General features: G+C 34.9%; 1 protein-coding gene across 7 annotated transcripts in view; it reads right to left on the minus strand.

Annotated features, from left to right (window-relative positions):
* Window positions 1-201: 201 nt before the first annotated feature.
* The window catches only part of LOC123564476 (trithorax group protein osa-like), a 31,797-nt gene continuing 7,761 nt past the window's right edge, over window positions 202-24,237 (minus strand). The window contains exons 2-11 of one of the 7 annotated variants that reach the window (XM_053537105.1): window positions 20,955-21,103; window positions 17,976-19,539; window positions 10,389-10,522; window positions 9,948-10,196; window positions 9,540-9,599; window positions 8,269-8,342; window positions 6,974-7,165; window positions 6,455-6,586; window positions 5,086-5,235; window positions 202-4,000 (exon numbers count right to left, since the gene is read on the minus strand). In XM_053537105.1, coding sequence (XP_053393080.1) covers window positions 3,858-4,000; window positions 5,086-5,235; window positions 6,455-6,586; window positions 6,974-7,165; window positions 8,269-8,342; window positions 9,540-9,599; window positions 9,948-10,196; window positions 10,389-10,522; window positions 17,976-19,539; window positions 20,955-21,103 — 2,847 coding nt within the window. In that variant the 3' untranslated portion in view covers window positions 202-3,857. Of the gene's footprint in view, window positions 4,001-5,085; window positions 5,236-6,454; window positions 6,587-6,973; window positions 7,166-8,046; window positions 8,343-9,539; window positions 9,600-9,947; window positions 10,197-10,388; window positions 10,523-17,975; window positions 19,540-20,954; window positions 21,104-24,237 lie in introns of all 7 variants that reach the window. The other 6 variants (XM_045358111.2, XM_053537104.1, XM_053537108.1 and 3 more) reach the window with 6 other exon arrangements.

Here is a 24,237-nt window from a genome sequence, read left to right on the forward strand (position 1 = left end):
TACCGTGACAAGAAAAGGGTACAAGTTATGTATATAGATTAAAGATATGGATTCTACGCAATCAGTTCGTTTTTATTTGTATATGCAAGTATCTAATTTCTTCGGTCAACATCTCCAATCCTACATTTGAGGTACGCAATATGTTAACACTTGCAAAATTGCTTAGCATATCTATGGACTCTAAATACAACGCAATACAAATTACAGAAAGACGATTTAATAACACTTCAACTGAGCGACATTGTGTAACATCCCAATGTCATAATTGTACAAGGTAGAAATAAATACATGTTTTGTCTTAATATATTCTATCTACATAAACAGTGAAAGCACACGTTTCAATTTCATACTCTGACAGTAACATTAACAAGACGGATACATTGAAGCTATACCACTGCGAAATACACGTGACATTTCTAAGTGAACGCTCTCTTTTTGCGGAGTGATTAATATCTGATCATAAGTCATTCTATACGAAAATAGCAATTCACTTTTACATGAATATAAAATCAGGTTCAAAGAGAGTTTTTAAAACTAGACAATGAAGAGGTGAAAGAAAATGATAACATAACATGGAGATGTAGGGTAAGAAATTCATACCTGCATGATTTATTTTACATAATTATTGATTTTTCTTTAATTTCGTATCAACTGACATGTACAGTAGCGGTTCCTTCAGTTTATAGACCTTTAGTCTCTAAATTCGAAGAAAACTTGTAACTTACGGAAGTATATTTCATTAAAAATCTGGTATAACAATGATATATGAGCCGTGCCATGGGAAAACCAACATAGTGGCTTTGCGACCAGCATGGATCCAGACCAGCCTGCGCATCCGCGCAGTCTGGTCAGGCTCCATGCTGTTCGCTTTTAAAGCCTATTGGAACTGGAGAAACTGTTAGCGAACAGCATGGATCCTGACCAGACTGCGCGAATGCGCAGGCTGGTCTGGATCCATGCTGGTCGCATACCCACTATGTTGGTTTTCCCATGGCACGGCTCATATGTATATGTAATTATCTCAATCTTAAATCCTCACGTATTTCTATCTAAGAAGAATTACATTATCTCTAGTATCCTACTCGGTAATAGCATATATACGGTAAAACTAAACAAAAAGTATCTCTATTGTACATTGTAAACGAATGTGTAAGTTTGTAATATGTAAATGACATACTGTACAAATGAACTGCAAATGGAAATATATATATATTCGTTAATTTAATATAGACATTATTTGATTACCGCATTATTTGCCAGATTCCACTGTGTCTACAGAAATTGGCCAGCTTTAATACTTGTGTGACTGGTGTAAGGTACCATTTTCCTATACGTTGGTTCAAATTATAATAATTGAGCCGCACCATGAGAAAACCAACATAGTGCATTTGCGACCAGCATGAATCCAGACAAGCCTGCGCATCCGCGCAGTCTGGTCAGGATCCATGCTGTTCGCTAACGATTTCTCTGAAAGCGAACAGCATGGATCCTGACCAGACTGTGCGGATGCGCAGGCTGGTCTGGATCCATGCTGGTCGCAAATGCAATATGTTGGGTTTCACATGGTGCGACTCATATAATGTTTAATGTGCAGTAATAAATGAGTTCATGTAAATAATTCAAACTGTATATAATATTTAAGATCCTATACAAATGTAGCACTGATGTACATATATATATGTAAGCAATAATATCAATATATATACATGTTCTATATGCTATTATAAATATTGCACTTGATACATTCAATAAAAAGTAATTAATCACAAATTATCGAAACGAAACAGAAATGAACACGTACATACAAGACTAAACGAAAACATACAACCACTTATCTATATTGAAATTTTAATTTCATACATCAACAAAGATCATTAGAAATAAACAGATTATGAATCTGAAAGGTACTGGTTTCATTAAACAACATGCATATTAGCAAACCAGCGAACGTCATAATTTTTCTCGCACTGAAGTAAGACCTAAACACTAGTACTGTATCATCCTTATGTACAAAAACAAAGTAGTTAAAAGGGTCCAGGTAGTAAAGATCCCAAATTTTGTTTAAGTATAGAGTTACGCTCCAAACTGAAATTTAAAATATCATGGAATTCGTTGATCTTTATTTATTCTGCTCGATGTTTATATCTTTTGTTAAGAAATCAAGTCTCAGACGTTTATATTGAAAGAATTTCGTCTCAAATGCAAATGCAAGTTTAAAATATCAGCTTGAGACAATTCGGTTTAAAAACAATATTGACTTACCAATATGCATTAACATTCTCATCACTATGCTGATTCTTACTCATTCAAAAATCCTTATAGACCATACACGTGCATAAATACTAGCCTAAATACTTGCCAACATCTGGCAAGTTCATCTTCCAGACATACTTGGATCTAACTTTATTATATAACTACATAATATTTGCAGTTATGCCAAATTTATGAAAGGATAAATTCGACAAGAGTTTGCAACAGCATTTTCTAGGCTAATATCATATTCCTTTGATTTGATTGATAAATCAACTCTGACGAAAGCGATAACTCGCCAACTCAGGCAGTATTAGGACCCGTTCTTGACAAAAAATGTTGCCCTCTTCATTCTGTTTTTTTTTTATGGTTCGTAAACCACTTTTTAACTTGTCTGATATTATTTGATTACAAATACAAATGAAAATCATTTATTGCACTACATATAAATAAATGATAAATACCCTAAAGCAACTTGTGATCATCACAAAATGTTGATTTAATGGAAGACGAAAGTTACATTTGCGTTGGCCAAACAATTCACGATAAGTAATTTTATTTTAATATTTGAATTTAGGAAGGGCTGTCGCTGACCTGACATATTATCCTAGCCGACTGATGTAGTATAAGAGCATCTTTTTTTTTAATCAAAAGACATTAAAAATCGACACTGACTGAGTTGGCAGCGATCACGGCACAGAAGAGAGAAGTTTAACATTAAAATTAGTCTGACGTGAAGTTTACATTCAGTAATCAAAAAAAGAAAAATAACCTCTATTGTCTTTTGTACCTCACAACACAATGTTTTAACAAGTGACAACATAGTGGTTTTTGACAAATATTATACAGCTAATTAATAAAATGGTCATTTATTTGTCGAGTTCATATTTTGGTTTTATCATTTGGCCTTGGACTGTTGAATACGAGTCCCCAGTCAAATAACAAAGCCAATACAAAATCACCCAGTTAATAATCACTTAATAACATCATAATGTGACGAAGCTTCATGGCAGTACTGGTAGTACGAGTATGGTAGGAATATCGTGTATGTACAAATCATGGTGTGAAAAAATGCTTGAAAATATGTCAATATATAACTTCAGACATGACCCAAATGAAGATATTTTACAAAATTAAAAACACAACGGATATATAATCTTACATACTTACAGATTGGGTTATTTGGGACAGCAAAGCAGTGATACGATCTAATATAGTCAGTCAAGTGACAGTGTTTGTTTTCTAGATCTAAAAGTCACAATCCTTCAATGACAGTTAACACATAAGCATATCCCACGTTTTACAACAAAACAACCAAACGACTATTAGCAGGTACACACATTACTTATAACGTAACTCTCATAATCGGATCTGCTTTTACAAAAAGACAATTCCAAGGTCCTACAGAAATAGTCTAGAAAACAAGTATCAATTAAAAATCAACGAAATATATCTATCTGTTCCTCAAAGAAAACTCATTTCCAAAACTCTAACCCGAAATCGAACTCGTAAAACAAATATAATGAGAACAATCACAGCTCCATCTGAATCTGTGAAAACAAAGTTTATTTCTTTAAGTTCACCATGGTAAGTTCTCGTGACAAAATTTAAAAATCGCTACTTGGTGCTTCTTTTGGCTGCGGTACCGGACTGTTCACAGGTCTATCAGGCTTTGGTGGAACTTTTGGTGACTTTGCTCGGCTTATCACTTTGATCTTTGGACCACCCCCTTCACCTTCACTGCTTTGGGCTGAAAATGCAAAGAAAACGGTCTGTGTTTTTGTAACATTAAGTTAAGGTTACAAAATACGACAGATAAAGCGTGATTTATCTTTTGATTTTAATGATGCAAAAGTAGTCCACGATATCTAATGTATCTATATAAGTTTCGATCGTATTTTCATGCATTAATAATGGTATACGACTTGTTTATTTTGTCTAATAAGAGCGTTTCAGTGAAATCCATACTTCATTCAAAGCATATGATTTTACTCACGTTGTCGTATATATTTTCAAGTTATCACAACTTTTCCCGTTACAAACATGAAACAGTATATTGTTTGTTAAATTATATAATTCTTAATGCGGCGATAGGGTACCGGAACCCACCCGACACTACGTTATTCGTCTCCTTCCCCACGGTTTGCTCTCTTGTCACTTGGTGGGGCATTGGGAGTTCCACTAACCAGTGGTTGTTTGCCACGCGGTGCTCCATTGTGTATTATTTATGTTTTGACCTTGTGGTCTAGTTGTTTTACTCTGACATAATTTTGTAAACGTCTTTCATTTACACATCCTTATATGTACTGACGAAGTGTTTTGGAAGACAGCCTTCTTGAAACATGGCTAAATCTATTTAACTTTTTTATTTTAAACAATATCAAACTGCTTGAAATCGGAGTTTGGTAAGAAAATGCGTCTCAGTGTAATGTTCATTGTTTATATAAGAATACTGCGATTTAGAAATATATGGTAATAACTTTTATAATAAACAAAAAGTCGAATATATAGATCTGACTTTCCAAGACCACACTTGTAGGTAAATTTAACAAAAATGACACATTTGTTTACATGATACACATGTCTCTCATACACACAAATACTTTCAGAAATCGCATTTTTAAAGAGCTGATATGCGGGGCAGCAATGAATAGAAACCACTAAAATTAATACGCTTGACTGATTTCAAAACGAATGACGTCCATACAGACGCACCAAGGAGATCTCCGGTCGGCATTTTGTATCGCACACTATAACCTCATTTGCTTTTCTGGAATTGTCGTTTATTTGTGAAAAAAAGGAAATGTTGATATACATAAACCGTCTTAACATTACCTTGTTTGTCATCGTCCATATACATCTGAAGTGCCTTGAATGACTTGGAAGGAATGCTTCCACCTTTGTACCTTTTATCAATCATGTCTTCTTCATTTAAGCTATCAGGCATTCCGTCATCTTCATCATCAGTGGTGGTACGTCCTGACGCTACAGAAAGGCGGGGTGAACAGTGAGCAAGGGTTAACTGACAATTCAATACAACAGCTAAATGGGCAGCAGCGCAAACGAACGAGGTGCATACGATGACAAAAAATAAATACACCAGGGCAAGAAACACTCTATGAATGTTTACTTATCGTAATTTCATTGTAAGATTTTTATACTTTATTTAGATAAAATTACATGAATATTGTTCATAATCAAAAATATGCAAGAATACAACATATCATTTATAATGCAGCAATGGGTATGTGGTAATATCGTAAGTTTTTTACCTAGATAATTTATATTTAGTCAACATTCAATGATGATAGCTTCTATAATGACATTTGGAATTTAGACAGTCTACCTGTATCTTAAAGTTGATATTTGGAGTATAAACAGTAACAGGTAGTAGTTTTTAATTAGATATAGATTCATAATAGTTCTTTTTTTCAAACCGATATAGGACAAAGTTTGTAGTAAACTTTAAACTGTCACTTTGACACAAAAATATAACTACTTTTAATATTGTTCACTATAATTGTAGTGAATTTTGGAAGGATGCACCTAAAGGAGCATTGTCATTGTTTGTATTTATATTTACCGTGTTGGGCTTAGAATATCAAAGACAACTTTTGCAGGTGGAAGAACACCCAGGTGCCCCTCCAGATATAGTTTCAGGCATGGGCGGGTACAAATGGTAGAACCACCGACAATCTGTAAGCCAGATGAATGGCTTCCTCACATAAAGAACTCTACACCCCAAGTGAGGTTTTGATCCCACTCGGTGACAGGCAAGAGATTCAAAGTCAGCGGCCTCAACCACTACAGAGGCTTCTGCCATTGTTTGTAAGTACATCTGTTGAATGGAATTTCGTTTTAGTAAATTCTAAATTACTAGAGAAAACAAATAACGATTTCATATAGTTTCATATAATTACTTTTTAAAGTAGTTTTTATTAAGTGAAATATAATCTCGTCATTTTTTTCACACGCTTTCCTTAATTTTGTATAGATATTTTGAAATTTTATTGTTATATTTTGAATACGGAACTGCTCTAAGCCACTTGTTTTTGCCTTCACTAGTTGCTAAATCAGGTAAGTCTTAAAATGTTCCCTTATATGATAACAATTAATGAACAAAGCAAGGCTTTAACTAAAAGGAATGGACTCCACAGAGTTGCAAACTTGGTGTAAGTTAATTAGGTAGCAACAAATTACTTACGGGAACCCGATGTCTTTCTCAAGTCATCTTCCTTTGCAAGCGTCTGAAGGAGTCGGAAAGATGGTGATGGAATATGATTACCTCTGTATCGTATAGACGCTTCATCATAATTTCCAATCCTATCCGGTTCCTCTGTAATAAGTTATGTTAAACAAAATATAACGTGTGACACTCTACCTTTTAAAGTACTCACCACTTCATTTCGATATTACGTAGTTCTAAACCTAATAGAATACCGAAAATGGCTGGGTCCGTTCAATATTTTCAGTCTTGTGTTCAGGATAAATTCACAAACGTAAACGAATCACCACACAGGGAGTAAACATCCAAATTCTCACACATTACAGAAAAGCACTGCATTACAAAATCTGACAGCAAGTCTAACGGTATCGTTCTAACAAACAGTACCTACCAAAAACGGCTTTGTCATCCAGTCGAAAATACTGTACACTCGATTAGAAATATAGCGTTTTTGTTCTTCATTAATGGTAGTTATTATTTACTTTAATTTCTCCTTACCATTGTCACCTTCTCCCCGACTGTTTTCTTGGTTTGGTGCGTAATTTCGATTGTCTGGACCAGCAATTTTATTTAGCCTTTGAAATGCTTTAGATGGTATATCGGCTTTAGTGTGAAGACCAGAAAACCTCATTTCGTCATCTTCGGAATTATGACGTAACAATGGATCGCGTGGTTTCTTTGGTTTGTAGCCTTTAATGAGGGAAACGACAGCACTACGTTAACAGTAATTCTACATGCATACAAACAACAAAGCAAACTATGCAACTGGTAAGTGTAAAACGAACACTGAAATATTGTAAACTTATCATTCCATTTAATTTAATTGATAATTTTGTTTCATTACATTTCATTTTACAGAGACTTTTTAAAATATTGTTATTGACTTTGCTTAATATTTACTTAAAAACAAATTTTATTAAAGCGTATATTTTGTATTATTCTAAATATTTAGCAAATCTATCATATGGGATAAAACAAGCAAAGGGAAGAAATCCAAGAAAACCATTTTACAGTCAATATAAGTGTAGTAAAGTACATTTTCTTTGGATTGCCTCCATTACAGTTACACTTGAGACAATTCAAAGAAAAATGTTAGACCCGTCACCACCAACAAGCGTGTTAGCAAAATACACTGTGCATAGAAACGTAGTGAAGATGAAATACAGAATGCGGCACATGGAGGGTACATAACGTAGGGAAAGTATTTGTGTGTAGAAACATTCCGAATCATTTATAATACCGAGAGACTAACGTTTGTTAATATAAGAAATGATTAAAGCATTACTAACCACCATAGAAGTATAAAAGTATCCGTGTAAAGTTTGAGAAAACAGAAGTGGTTATAATGAAAAGGAAGAAATATCAGAACTTGAGTGAACTGTTAAAAAATGATGACAATCTATTCTGATCTAAGAAGCGCCGTCCCAAATGTTCATAGCAATGGCACGAGGAGGATATACAATTAAGAAATTGGTTAAAAGTGTGCAAAGTACTGATCAAGAAATGCATGGTTATCACGAGATTGGAGGAGTGGCTACATCTCTCCGGGTTAGATGTGTGCTTTGACCTACTTTCTTGACCTTCAGTTTGTTCATCTTCGGCTGTGTCGGTTAACCATTGCAACACGCGGAATGATAATCCTTGACCTCTTGGTGCTCCCGGAGGTGGCGAAAATACTCTCTCTTGTGATTCACGTCGTTCGTCAAGCGAGACACTTTCTATTTCACGTGAAAGAGGTTCACGCGATGTATCTGCCTCACCATCGGTGAGATCAGACGCGTTACTATCCTTACCTTTAGCGTCCGCTGCTTGACACATTTTATAAACCTCGGATTCCTTGATGTCAGATGGTCGTCTCTCTGGTGTGCTGTTTTAATGAAAATGAAAATATAAAGTTTGACTGACTGGTACGAGGAATGGAAACTGAATTATTAATTAAATACCACTCACATATCTAAATTTTACTTCGTATAATTATACAGCAATAAAGAGAATCCTTGTTGAATAACAGTGCTTTTTACTGTATTTGGAAGTTATTAATATATGCATTTGTAATGTCAGTGTTTATTTACTTGTAAATATCAAACTTTACTTGAATGTTGGTTGGCATGCATTTTGTTTCATATCTAATAACTGCTATTATAGTAATTGCCCGATCTACACTAACTTAATGATGCGCATGCATGTGTGTTGAAAAATGATTACATCAACCCATTCTGTATTAGTAGTGATATGTTACAAATCATTACTCTGGTAATGATACTACAATGAATGGTGATATTTAATACACTTATTTATTGGCTTGCAGATCGAGGGCAAATACTTTGACCTATTCAATAAGTGTTTATTACATGACATAAGAAATACATTTTCACAATTATTTTTCAGGTTTTTTACTTTTATAGCCTGGTAGACCTGTGTAAACTATAGATCTGTCATGTAGCACAAACTATGGACCGTCGATTTATATAATGACTCATGTAATAAAATGAGCCGTACAATGAGAAAACCAACATAGTGGGTTTGCGACCAGCATGGATCCAGACCAGCCTGCGCATCCGCGCAGTCTGGTCAGGCTCCATGCTGTTCGCTTTTAAAGCCTGTTGGAATTGGAGAAACTGTTAGTGAACAGCATTGATCCTGACCAGACTGCGCGGATGCGCAGGCTGGTCTGGATCCATGCTGGTCGCAAACCCACTATGTTGGTTTTCTCATGGCACGGCTCAAATGATTATTTAAAACCAGTGTGAAATAACTAAGTCATGCATTGTGGTCTTTATTCAGTCATTCTGCAGGAAGCATAGAAATCTGGGTGTGTTTTTTCTTTATCTCATTCCATTCCATTCCTTTACTGCATTCAGTTTGTTTATATCATATGATATACCCTATCTATACCATACCATTCAGCTTCATAATACCAGTGGATTATATATATTCCATCTACAATTTTGCTCACATGGCATCATATATTTTATCTAACAATTCTACTTTTGCATACAGGTTGTTTATAAGATCCATTGTGCTATATCTCGGCAAACTCCTAAAATAAGCAATATCAGTTTACCGGACAGTCTTCTGTGGAACCATGATAAAATGTGGCGGTGTTTTTTGCTGATAGTTATTACTGAAACGTTTATGTAAAAATATTTAAACAGTACAAGATCGTTTTTGGTAATAGCGCTGATTCTATCCAAAGTGTAGCTCTTTGTCAGAAAGTGTTTTCTACAATTTACATGTTGAAACAATAATGAAAATTGAGTAATTTGCGATAAACCGTTGGCAACAAATTTTGAAATTCCTTGACAAGAGTATTTCTACTTGCCTCTCATCGAATGGAATTTTAAAACAAATGGTTTTAATATAATGTCTTCTTCTAAAAAGTGTCCATTTAATGTATTGTCAACTGAAGCATTCTAAAACTATAAGAAACTGGTAATCGACAATTTTATAGATTCACCTAATGATGCGTTACCTGTTATTTACACCAGTGACATCAACATTTCCTCCGCTCTGGATATTGAATTGTTCTTTGGCATTATCGGATGAATACATTCTCAGTGGAGAGTTGTATTGTGCATGTTTGTATACTCCGCTGTCGGGATTTGGCATTGCACCAGGCTTTTGTTTGGATGCTTGAGGTTGTTGTGGTTCTGCCGGAGAATCGTCATCTAGTGCAGGTCCCACGTAACCACGCGGCATCACCGAACGAGGTTGCCGACGTCTGAAATAGTTTGAAAAGCTATGAAATAAATCTAAAATAGCAAACCACGCTGACAAACTGTTTTACAAACATCAAACGCTACTAATGTTTGAGTAGTCAGTACTGGAAAAACTTCTTTACAACATTTGCAAAGGTATTGTAATTTTAAACATATTGGAATTCGGAAACTAAAGTGTTCTAAACTGTACTTACTGCCTAGCTCTTTCCTTGAATTCCTTCAGATCTGTTCCAGTTGGAACGTACGCGAAAGGTTTCTGTGTTCCTTTGTTCTTCAACATTGTGTTCAAAACTTTATCAGGCATCTGTCCCCCACTTCCTGGTTGCTCCTACAATTCAGTAAGCATGCCAGTGTTATTATTGACATTTATGCCTCTTTTTAGGTATTGCAATATTTTTAATTTTATTTCCAGACAAAGTGTCCGTTTATAATGTTTTTGAGAGAACGAACTCTGTTTTTATTTATCTTTATCTTATTAAATACATCGGTTACTTTTTGTCCGATTTCAAATCATAATCATATTTACAAGGTTGCCGGGTATAAATAGATAAATCAATAAATTAATAAATAAATCAATAGAGTATGCTACAGTATCACTGTATCGTGGTACTATATCGCGAAATTTATTTTCAGTATCACGGTATCTAGTGAACTTATTTTTTGTCTATATCATATTCTCATGTTTACGATAAAATGTTTCTTTATCAAGATATCTAGTTACTATACCACGAATATCCTGTATTTATATCCCAGTTTCCTGAAACTGATTCACAGTATCATGTTTCTATGTCTGAACATCACGTCTTTTTTTGTAAATAAATGTTGATGTTTACTCGCAATAATATATGAACCTTAAAATATATGTTTTTCTAAAATCAATCATTGCAAGCTATACACTCCTCTGTTGTACAAAATAACTTCATATCGATCATGAAGTTTAAATTTGCATCATGTTGAATTCTATATAACAAGTTAATCGATAGCCATGAACGAAAAATAAAGTTGCATAACTACATTATGCATCACATGCGCAAAGCATTTACGACCGTTTGAGGACGCAATAAATAATTTACCATACACTCATACAAAATTGTCTAATCGTAATGTCTTTCATCTTCAACATTAATGTTCAACATTAAAATGCACATAAATGTCACAAACATAAAAATACTGGATATCGATAGCTATGTATCTTTTTTAATGATTTGAAGGACTATTGTATGACAAAGTTATACTGACATAAGTAATGTATCAATAAATTGTTTAAGCGCATTTTTCTTACTGACATACGTTCTCTGGTCTGTTCAGCTAGTATGAACATTTAAAAGACATTTACTATCAAAGTGTAAGTCAGACATGTTGAAAATAGTTTTTTGGTTTGTTAGAGAAATGCCCATAACATTTATACGATGGTAAAATTCAACAACAACACGTGAATATTTATCTTTTATCAACATTTCGGCGCTTACGCCTTCATCAGGATAAATACATAATTTTTTTTTCATAACATTTATAAAACTTTTAGTGGAAGTCATTCGAAATACTTATTTACAATATTGTATTTTAAAACTATTATTTTTCAAACGAAATCATCAAGATTTGTGACTAAATATAAACACGGCAATGAATCGAACATAACTCTATATAAAATAACCGCTTTAAGGAATAAATTTACTTGATTCAGATGAATTATTTTCAATTTTAGTTACCTGATCGTTTTTCAGCCACAATACTATGCCAAGACATCTGAAAAGTTCCCCAGTTGTTTTTAGCAAGAATATATGACCGCATCCCTTGTTAAGTAAGTTAATGAAATCCATCAAAACATATGAATTGGCAAAGAAAGAATACGTAATGCATGAATCCAGTTTTACTGTCATACCTTTCATTGGAAATGTTGGTTGAATTTTGTTAAATATTGTGAGTGCACACGTTATCTACCTCAAGGAATTGGCGTGTAATAAGTAGCTATTATTTTTTTCGAATATTTTAATTATTCCAGTAGATAAAACTAGAGCTATCACCAAATGTGATTCGTACCCCTATCAAAAGTCTGGTTTGAGAAGAGTTATAATGGTCACTGTATAGTCTGAAAATTTATTGACACTGTAATACGTCAGTTGTACATAGGGACATTATTCACTCTACTGAACGACACAGTAACGTATAACGTGTTGTAATAATCTGACTGGCACAGCAATGCCTCGTACTAAGATAATTGGCACAGTAACATTATATATACCAACACGAGTAACATATTCCATTACTGCCAATGTTCAAATTGTTAATACATTTGTATATAGCGTTTAGTAAGTTCCAAATACCAACGAGTCATTTAAGTGAGGTGACAATATGTAACATATTGTTTTTGGATTTGCCAATATGAATTGTAATTCTCAAGACGATTATATTTCATGATCTTAAAAAAGTGATTTGAACAACAGAGACAGAAGTGGGTATGTAGCCCCACAATTGGTGAATTTTGGCTCATTTTCTAGCAATTAATGCACAATGTTTCGGTAAATAGGGAAAGTAGTCCATAAAAAGCTATTCGGTTTCAAAATAGTTAGGAATATTAACACAATTCAAAAGTGAATCCTAATGCGATGTATTTTATATTTATGGTAATATTTTACGTAATTTTGATGACCACCTTGGATTTTGGACCTTTAAACTGGTAGAACCAGCATATCATTTATTTTCTTTGACTCTATATTTATTATTCATGAATATATGTAAATGTTGCAATATTCATATTCCGCCCACTGATTGATTTACTGTCATTAAATTTCTACAAACACTGATTGTTATCAGTTATTCACATGCGCATGAACACTCATTTTCTGGAGGTGTAAATACCCCATTCACCTTGTTCAAGCCGCTGTTACTTGAAATAGTTTATGAACCAGTCCTATCAATATGACTAGGTATAAGGATTTTCAAAAAAGTAGTTTAAATAACATATATATGGCCCATAAATGGTGAAGTCTAGTCCTTTCACAAACAACTGAGGCAATTATTTCAAAACATATGTAAAACAGCCCAGAGTGTTTATGCTATGTATCTTAGCATACCACCAATAGTAAATAACATCAAGCTGAATATACACTTGAGGGTGTGTTGTTTATTCAAGGGGGTATTTTCAAAATGTTGTTGCCATTTTGCCATCTTTAATTTCAGTATTTCGCAAGAGAGATTTTGTTTACAACAACATTTTTCATAAATGATGGTGAACATTCCCCTACCCACTGGTGTAAAAATTATGTGTATGTCATTTCGGGCCTTTTTTTCTAAAATTCTGGTACCTAGGTCGGTACCTGGGTCCCAGACTATAAACAGTTAACGAGGTTTAATAAAAGATGTATTATAGCTAAAACACAGTATAAATGACAAATGACTGTTATTGCATGACACGAATTGAGCTCTTCATGACCCATATTCGAACTTTACCTAGATTTCACCAAGACAAACACTCTGATCAAATTTCATGAATATCCAGTGAAAAATGCAGCCACAATTGCATACACAAGATGTTTTCTTTGATTTGACCGGGTGACCTAGTGTTTGATCCCATCCAGACAAACACTGTGATTAAATTTCACGAAGATCCAGTGTAAAATGCAGTCCCTATTGCAAACACAAGGTTTTTATTTGATTTGACTTAGCGACCTAGTTTTTGACCCCAGATTACCCTTATTCGAACTTGACCTAGACTTCATAAAGGCAATCATTCTGACCAAATTCCATGAAGATCAAATGAAAAATACAGTCTCTATTGCATACACAAGTGTTTTCTTTGATTTGACCTAGTGACCTACATTTTAACCCCAGATGACCCATATTTGAACTTGACCTAGATTTTATCTAGACAAACATTCTAATCAAAGTTCATGAAGATCAATTTAAAAATACAGCCCCTGTTGCATACACAAGGTTTTTCTTTGATTTGATCAGGTGACCTAGTTTTTGACCCCAGATAATCCATATTCAAACTTGACCTAGATAACATCCAGAAAAATATTCTGATTAAATTTCATGAAGATCCTTTGTAAAATGCAGTCCATATTGCATACACAAGGTTTTTCTATGATTTGACCTAGTGACCTTGTTTTGAACTCAGATAACCCATATTCAAAACTGACCTAGATTTTATAAAGGCAACCATTCTGACCAAATTTCATGAAGAACAATTGAAAAATACAGTCTCTATTGCATACACAAGGTTTTTCTTTGCTTTGACCTAGTGACCTAGTTTTTGACCCCAGATGACCTTAACCTAGATTTCATCAAGACAATCATTCTGACAAAATGTCATGAAGATCAATTGAAAAATACAGCCTCTATCGCATACACAATCTAAATGTTGACAGACAGACAGACGACAGACAACAGACGACGGACATCGAGCGATCACAATAACTCACATGAGCATTCATGAGCATTGCTCAGGTGAGCTAAAAATCAACAATTATGATAACTTTTCAGTAAAAAATGAGAATAATTTTGTCAAAATAAAAGGTATAGTTATGGGGCTTCATACGCAAACTTATATAATGATCTGTGAAGCAAATATAGGAATAGGTTTCAGACGTAATAAAAGAAGTGTCGATTTTTGGACATTTACATTTTATATTGGAATAATTCTGTCATTTTAAATGAATAGTAATAAATTGGTAGGTTCTTATCTTCCATATCATTAAAACAAGAGGGCCATGATGGCCCTATATCGCTCACCTGAGTAGAGTTGCTTGCTTGAACAAATTTCTTAGCTAAAGCTTTAAGATCTAGGCCTTCTGGTTTATTTTTAGCAAATTTATGAAGATTTCCCTATGCATGATCAAGTAACCCTGGGGCTGGGACAATTTGACCCTGGGGGTCAAGATTTGAACAAATTTTGTAGAGGTCCACTAGGCAATGCTACATGTCAAATATGTAAGCTATAGGCCTTCTGGGTTTTTTTTAGAAAATTTTGAAGATTTTTCTATGTACGATCAAATAACCCCATGGGACGGTGCCAATTTGGCCCTGGGGGTCATGATTTGAACAAATTTTGTAGAAGTCTACTAGGCAATGCTACACGTCAAATATCTACGATCTAGGCCTTCTGGTTTATTTTTAGATAAAATTTGAAGATTTTCGTATGTAAAATCAAGTGACCCCTGGGACGGGGTCAATTTCGACCCCGGGGGTCATGATTTGAACAAATATTGTAGAGGTCTACTAGGCCATGCTACAGGTGAAATATCGAAGCTCTAGGCCTTCTGGTTTATTTTTAGAAATTTTTTGAAGATTTTCATATGTAAAATCAAGTGGCCCCGGCGGCAGGGCCAATTTTGACCCCGAGGGTCCTGATTAAACAAAATTTGTAGAGGTCCACTAGGCAATGCTTCATGTGAAATATCTAACCTCTAGGCCTTCTGGTTTATTTTTAGAATTTTTTTGAAGATTTTCATAAGTAAAATCAATTTTGACCCTGGGGTCATGATTTGAACAAATTTGGTAGAGGTCCACTAGGCAATGCTTCACACCAATTCTAAGCTCTAGGGCTTCTAGTCTTGGAAGAAGATTTTTAAGTTTTTCCTTTCGGTTGCCATGGCAACCAGAGTTCTCCATGGAATTGAATTCTTGAATAATTTTGAAAGGGGGCCACCCAAGGATCATTCTTGTGAAGTTTGGTGTAATTCTGCCCAGTGGTTTTCAAGAAGGCGGGGTCAATTTTAGTAGAAGTCCACTAGGCAATGCTACACGTCAAATATCTAAGCTCCAGGGCTTATGCTTTTTGAGAAGAAATTTTTTTAAGATTTTCCGTTGAAAAAATCAAGTATTCCCCCGGGGCGGGGTCAATTTTGACCCCGGGGTCATGATTTGAACAAACTTGGTAGAGGTCCACTAGGCAATGCTTCAAACCATATATCTAAGCTCTAGGGCTTCTGGTTTTTGAGATTTTTTTAAATTTTCCTATGTAAAATCAAGTGACCCCTGGGGCGGGGTCAATTTTGACACCGGGGGTCATGATTTAAACAAATTTTGTAGAGGTCCACTAGGTAATGCTACATGTCAAATATCTAAGCTCTAGGCCGTCTGGTTTATTTTTAGAAAATTTTTTAAGCTTTTCATATGTAAAATCAAGTGACCCCTGGGGCAGTGTCAATTTTGACCCGGAGGTCATGATTTGAACAACGTTAGTAGAGGTCCACTAGGCAATGCTACATGTCAAATATCTAAGCTCTAGGTCTTCTGCTTTTTGAGAAGAAGATTTTTTAAGATTTTCGTATGTAAAATCAAGTGATCCCTGGGGCGGGGTCAATTTTGACCCTGGGGTCATGATTTGAACAAATTTGGTAGAGGTCCACTAGGCAATGCTTCACACCAAATATCTAAGCTCTAGGGCTTCTAGTTCTTGAGAAGAAGATTTTTAAAGTTTTTCCTTTCGGTTGCCATGGCAACCAGAGTTCTCCATGGAATTCAATTCTTGAATAATTTTGAAAGGGGGCCACCCAAGGATCATTCCTGTGAAGTTTGGTGTAATTCTGCCCAGTGGTTTTCAAGAAGAAGATTTTTTTACAAATTGTTGACGCACGACGCACGACGGACGGACATCAAGCGGTCACAATAGCTCACCTTGTCACTTCGTTACTGGTGAGCTAAAAACCTTTCACAACATATTTTTCAATCATTAATGGAGTAATCATGTTATAAACACTTTCGCGGATGCACAAATAATCTCAAATACGCATGAGACGATCCAATTCATTTCAGAGATAGAGCAATTTTCATTCTTTAAGGGAGTACACATGAAATATCTGTCGCTGTCCAGTTGCTTATAGGCCATACTGAATAATACTGTCTACTGTTTTACATACTTACCTACTTAACAATCGTATCTTATGACACTAATTCAAGTAGCAAGGGAAAGATACGTGCCAAAAAAAACGACTTAAAAGACACACACACAACATAAAGAAAATGAACACAAAATGAGTAAACGTACACCAAACATGTTACGAGGGCATACATTACAGTATTGTGTATACAGAGGAACCTGCCAAGCGTCCACCTGTATTGAGCACTCGATTGTCTTCAGCAACTAGTCAGTCAACTTCCCAATCTGACGTTTTGTTCTAATTTCAACTTGTCTAAGAAGTCTTAAGCAGTCAAAATTGTATTGCTCCTTTGGCTGGCAGTTTAATACAGAAATGGCTGGCAGTTTAATACAGAAATGGCTATATACCTTGACATTTTAGATGGATATTTGACTGACTGAACTTGACGTCTGCTGTTGTATGCAGGCAATTAATGATTAAAATTGTAATTAGCATTAAGAAAAATGCGCGTTGTCTTTGCATTTTAGAACGTTTTAGAAACTGGAACTCGAATGTTGTTCGCCTCTCACGATGTTATTTCTGTTTACGGATCCTAGATATGAACTGGTATAAGGTAAGAATGCAAAACACAAAAATCACATTTGTAGGTGCTAGTAGCATTAGATTTGTCGGCTCGTGACGATTTTGTTCTATCAATCGCTGGCCAGCTAATAAAAATGTAATTCTTATATACAGTTACTATTTTCTGGTTGAGATCTTGAGTGGTTACTTTTAAGAATCACCGAGCGAGTTTTTTTTTTATAAAGTCTTATGAACTTATATCTACCGAAAGCAGGTAGTATATCGCAATATCGAAATGCGAGCACAGACAAATGATGTCCCTGTTTCAGCAGACCAGGTGATCATGACTACACAAACAAATGATGTTACATGTATTAGTAAACATGGATTGATTACCTGCAATGCCGGCACTTTTCTGGTAGGAGTAGGCGCCCAGTCACTGGGAGGTGGTGGTGGAGGTGGAGGAGGAGGAGTCACGGGAGGAGGGGGCGGGGCTTGAGGTGCAGGACGTAGAAGTGTCTGTGGTTGTTGTACCTCCCCTCTGTCGTTGTACCCGCCCAAATATGGTTGTGGTGGACTGTAACTGGAGTAGTTAGATGACATATTAGACCGAGGTGTATCCGAATTCAAATCAGATATCACTCCACTATCCCCATCCCCACGATTATCTCGTGCAAAAAGTTTGTCACAGTAGTTTGAATTCTGAAAGTTTTCGAAAGGTGATAATATATCATCAAAACTATTTATTGTGGTTCCTGGCGGTGATGTTGGATTATATGAAGGCAGCTCTGTGTGTTGACCACGTGAGGTTTGTCTGTTGTATCCTTGTTGCTGTTGATCACGTGATGACTGCCTACTGTATTGTTGTTGTGGCGTTTGTTGTCCTCCATAAGACTGTGGTGGTGTGTATGGTGCGCCATAGCTTTGTGTTGGTGGTTGCTGTTGTTGCGAACCATACGACGTTTGCCTTTGCACAGGTGGCTCATTTCTTTCGCCATAGTACTGAGGATTACTAGGTTGCCTTTGGTAATGAGGAGGGGTCGAATCGTGTTCGAATGGCCTTGAACCCTGGCGTTCATATTGTTGCGACGGATGACTCTGATATTGGTTGTAGTCGTTTGTTCTTGGCTCACCATAGCTTGGCTGAGAAGGCTGTCTCTGATACTGTGGCCTACCTACGTCTTGGTCATAAGATGGTCGCCGGTACTGTTCAGGTTGGTAGTTTGTCGGTGGTGGTGGTGTTGGTGGTGGAGCATCGTCTGAACCCGGTAAGTAAGTGCCGGGTTTGAATCCTTGTGTTATAGTTGAATCATGCACGCTACCATGGCTCGTTTGGCGCTGCAGTCGAGCTGGTGGAGTTGAACTCCCATTTTGATTACTATATGATGGAGAGAAAGGGGTTGGTTTTTTAAAATAACTTTGTGGATAACCGTTGTTAGTATCAGATCTGTTTGAACCTACCGATGTCTGTCTTTGATAGTTAGAATCCCCATTCATATATTGCGCGGGTGACATGGGTTGACTTTGGCTATAATTAGCACTGTCATTGTAAGACCTCTGATAATCATCACGTGGTTCATGTTGTGTCTGCGGATTAATTTGCAACTGTATACCTGTTGTTGATTTGTATGGGTATTTGTTTTGGTTTTGCTGTTGAACAGGTCTAAAACTTTCACTATTTTGTCTACTTCCACTCCTTGCAGGTAATGTACTATACCCGCTGACTGGCGGAGTTTGCTCAAATTGACGCATATCGTAAGGGTCCCTGGCACTATTTACTTGCGCGTAATTATATCCGTCAGAATTATTCACATTATATCCTTGATAACCACTTCCAACTCTATAATCCGGGAATGGAGGATACTGTTCCTGGGGAGAAGAAAACTGATTTTGAACTTGTTGACTAGAATAGTGTGGTGCCGCAGATGTTGGTGACAGTGGAGCACTAGTAAGCCCGCTTCTGAAACATACCGAAATAATAGACTTATGCAAAGCTGACTAACATTTATGCTTTAAAAACACCAAAAACTAGTTAAACAAAACACTGTAAAGTTGTTATCATTCATTTACCTGTAGACATTAATTGTAGTAATATGTTTCTCCAGATATTTGATGAAATCGACAAGCTCCTCGAAATCCATTTCAATCACTGAAATTATCGTATTTTACTAAAAGCTTAGTGTAACAGTAAGTCAAAACACATAAACCGAACACGTTAAATCTTTTTATGCGCTACAAAATCTTTGAACCACCCAAATATAAAATGTCAACTACTTTTTAAAACAGAATTTAAGTATCCATTTCTAAATGTCCAATAAAAAGTGATATTGTCTGAATAGGATACTGGTATTTTGTATGTAAATTTAAAACGAAGAGGGTGTATTAATTTCTCTGTCACTGTCCTCCCCTATTCATCTGTCATGTTGAAAAAAAACCTACCGTACGTATAAGATGTTTATTTTTCAGGTGTGTAGCAATGTTAAAGTTCTCAAAGTCTTTAAAAACCGCTAGTAAATAAGTGTTTAGTTGCAATGTAAAGCGCTTAAATCACTGTTTTTTAGCTTTATTCTAGTTACATTATAAATATATTCCGACCAGTGCTACAGACCACCTCTGAACAGAAACCACCTAGCTATTCAGGTCATTAGTTTATTTTTTGGACCTTTCTGTTGTCTGTCCAAAGCAAGGTCTTTATAAACATGTTTGGTTGTCCCAGCATAACATGAAAAATGCAGAAAATATTGCTCGCATTGATTCATTGACAGTACAATCCGGAAATGAAAATATTCTCAACAAAATGATGTCTGAAGAAAACAGATACATAATAAATAGGCCAGTAGAGGACGAAACAATTACATTATAATATCGAGTAGCAATAGTCTATGTACTTTTGGTGTAATTTTGTGCGTACAAATACTCGCTGAATCTTATAATGTGGTTATAAATTTACATATTTAGAACAAAACGGTTGCCATTTATATTGCTGTAGCAAAATATTGTATCAATCTGCCATGTCTTAAATATTTCTGGTTGTTTTGAAGTAACAAAAGGCATTGAATGCTCAGGACAAATGAACGCAGGTTTTGTTGGCACGTGCATGTTAAACAAATACTTACACCAAAAGATTCATGAAAATCGTCTGCCAAATATTTCTAAAAACTGTTTTAATGTGGTAGATTCCGTCTGGTAACTTTCTCCTCTAAGAATAAGATTTTTGTTTGAATCTGGCAAAAAGACGGTACAATATAGATTTTAGATCATGACTGAACTTGATGTGTAACTTCCGGTTACATAACATGTACCGATTGTGGTAGGTTTAACAGAACGTTGACCTTGTATTAATTTGAATTTAATTTACACAAGTATAAGTCTTACTTTTTAATTGTTAGCTGTAGAATATTAGTTGCTCCAGTGATGACTTCTTGAGCTTCGTTATGGGTAATATTTGTGGCATTAACGTTGCCTATTTTTAGAATGACGTCACCTGGAGATATACCACTGGCTGCAACACTTCCAGGAGTAACCTGAAAAAAGAAAATACATCAGTTAAGAAACATATCATATGATCTGCTGCATTCACTAATAAACCTTCTTCAATCTACTTTTTTTCTTGAAACAGTGAGCAGCATATTTTGAGAAAATTCCACTCTGAAGTTACTGTAAAATACGGTAAACTCGATCGTTGTTCTTAAAAACAGTTGAAAATAAGCAACATAAATTTGAACAAAAAAATATAAAAAATGCAAATACCTTAATTTGAATTTTTTTTTAAGGAACTATTCCTAGTCTCGCAAAATGCCAAATTTTCTTAAAATTCTAAAGTCCCTATTCATTGAAACAACGGTTCTAAATCTAATCTATTTTTCATGTATTGAAACACATGTTCACATACGTTGAATGTTGTTTTCCAATTAGATTTAGCACGCAATATTGACAAGTTTCCACATATATAGAAAATAAAACTACACGTTAACAGTTCTCACAAGAATGAATGTAAGCATACCAGCTGAAATGATAGTCTACTTTCCATTGTCCGTAGCCATTTCTTATCTAGTTTTAATGAAATTTTATTTCAATTTTAGTGAAAGTATGTTTTATTTATCACTATATAATGACTCAGACTGTCAAATGAATTGAACAATGACTCGCGTTTATGTATTTGGTGTATAAAATTTACTTTATAAATTAGGCAGTAATTGATACACTCTCTATTTGATTTGTACATGCAATTTATTTCAGTAAATTGAAATACGGAGGAAAATGGACCCATTGTTCACCGTGTTTTGATCCGCGGTCATTACAAGGCGTATTTTCGGGTAGTATATTTTCGGTCATTGAGTGTCAAATGGGTGCACGCAAGATGATTTGGTGTCAAATTTCAGTGTACTGAAGTCAACGAATGAAAATATTTACCCTTTTATCTTACTTGAATAGTTGTCGTGTAACATGTTAATCTACGAATGTATTTAACAATTTTTCATTGATAAAGTATTTAGGTTAAGATTAAGAAAAAATGCTGTTATCATGATTAGTAATAGAAATGACCAATTTAGAAACATGTTACCTTTATCATAAGGGTACTTGACTTACGGATGTAGGATACATATCAGGGACTAAAAATACATTTAATGTTGTTTAGAATTGTACCAAGTTGAGTGAAACTTCTGTTGATGTGTTTGCAATTTCAGCGAAAGTCAAGTAGATTCTATAATAGAAACCTTAAAAACACATTGTCTATAACAGTTATCTTAAAGATACTGACCGAGTATTGTTACAATTGCGCAGATAACCCGATTGATTGTGTTCCATTGTTTCGGCATATTAAAACAATATAACATTCTTCTTTACTTGTATTGTTTGATCACACGAAGAACTAGTGCAATAGGCATATATATTTAATTGTTACATATTGATACCTATGTGGTAGATAAGATCAGTCAATACTGCATGACTTCATAAACATGAAAAGAAGAATGTTAACAATGTGACTGTAACAGCTGTTGTAACATTTGTTATGCACGGTGATTCATACAGCTGTACACAGGTACGATAATGATCACTTACTTTAACTGTAAACATCTCAGAGAGAATTTACAATTAATACAATAATATTAATCTCTTTCAAGTGCAGCAACATGTTTGTTACAGTAGCAGTTAACGCTAGCAGACTGCTACATGTATCTCAATTTCCAGGTATAAGAAAATTGGTGTTCAAATGGTCAACTACAATGTATCTTTTAATTTAGGAATGGGCATTTCTTACGCCCAAATTTATTTTCTCACAATAATTAACAAACAAATTAAATTTTTTGACAGAAACGCTATTGCGCTTTATTAGAATAACTAAGCATGTAAAACAAACAAATAAACACTACTTTGTTAGAGCAACTGGAAAATGCAATAGAAACTTTCGGAATATATCTGTAATTTGATACAGAAAATTCCTAAATTTAGCACCATCTCTATCTACTATTGATTCTATAAATAGGCACTGGAACAATTTCAAATCTGTTTTCAAATTCATGATGTTCGTGGTTCAATCTTGAAATCTGGGAAAGTAATTTCTTCAAATCTGATAACAGTAAAATTTGCGCAGAACACTGTTCGCAATTATTTCGGTTTGAAGGAAGCATTTAAACTTAGGTTATGTGGTATATATTTCCACGTTTTGCTCCGCTGCCAGGTATTCAAGATCATAAATATCTGTATACATGCGCAATTAGAAAATAAACGGTTTAAATGCCGTTCTATTTCATCTCCATTTTATATAAGCACATGTGACCTGATTCAAACAGTAAATGTAATAAATATCGTTGATTTTTACGTGTTATTTGTGGATGATCTACAGTCATTTGATAAAAAACAGTCCAGCCAGCAAGTTTCCAACTACTGATCAAGAGGTCGTTTGTTCGATCCAAAACCAATGCAAGATTTTCCGACATGACAGATTCAAATTTTCAGAATTTATTCGATGGTTTAAACGACTGTCGTAATTGAACAGCATTATCATCTTGTCTTAAGCCATTAATCGTTTACCTCTATTCATAAGTTGTCAGTTATATGTCATAAGTTAGCCGGGCCCCGGTACAAAATTCAAAATCATTGAATAATAACTTTTCAACCTGCACTCTTATCACCAATCGAAAAGAATATAATTACAATAATTAACAACGATCTTATATCTCGATACCTAGAAAACGTATAAATATGCGCTTAAAGGCACTGGCCTCCAAAGCGTACGACATCAAAAAAGTAAAAAAATAGATATCTGGAAATTGATGTTATATTTCTTAAGAATGCTTTGAAACTTAATTACTGACAGCCTATACGTTATTGAAACACATGAGAATTTTTACTATTTTTACGATGAAAATCGAAAAGTGTTTGTAACGCTTTACCTTAAGTATAAATATCTATATTAAATGCGCAGTTAACACAAACTCCTGCAGCGGTAATGGTATCTACAGCGGAAAATTTTTACCGGGTTCGATAGAAAGATCTCTAATTGCATGACTGAATAAATTGAACAGAATATTAAAAAAGATTCCCATATCGAGCGTTTCGAAACAAAGTCGACTGTGTTTAGTTTATTATCAGGAAAAGAAAATATAGAAATAAAGAGCAAACAGATGCGCTCTGTTGGTGGTGCAACTGGAAA

This window comes from Mercenaria mercenaria, chromosome 2 (genome assembly GCF_021730395.1).
Source record: "Mercenaria mercenaria strain notata chromosome 2, MADL_Memer_1, whole genome shotgun sequence".
NCBI lineage: Eukaryota > Metazoa > Mollusca > Bivalvia > Venerida > Veneridae > Mercenaria > Mercenaria mercenaria.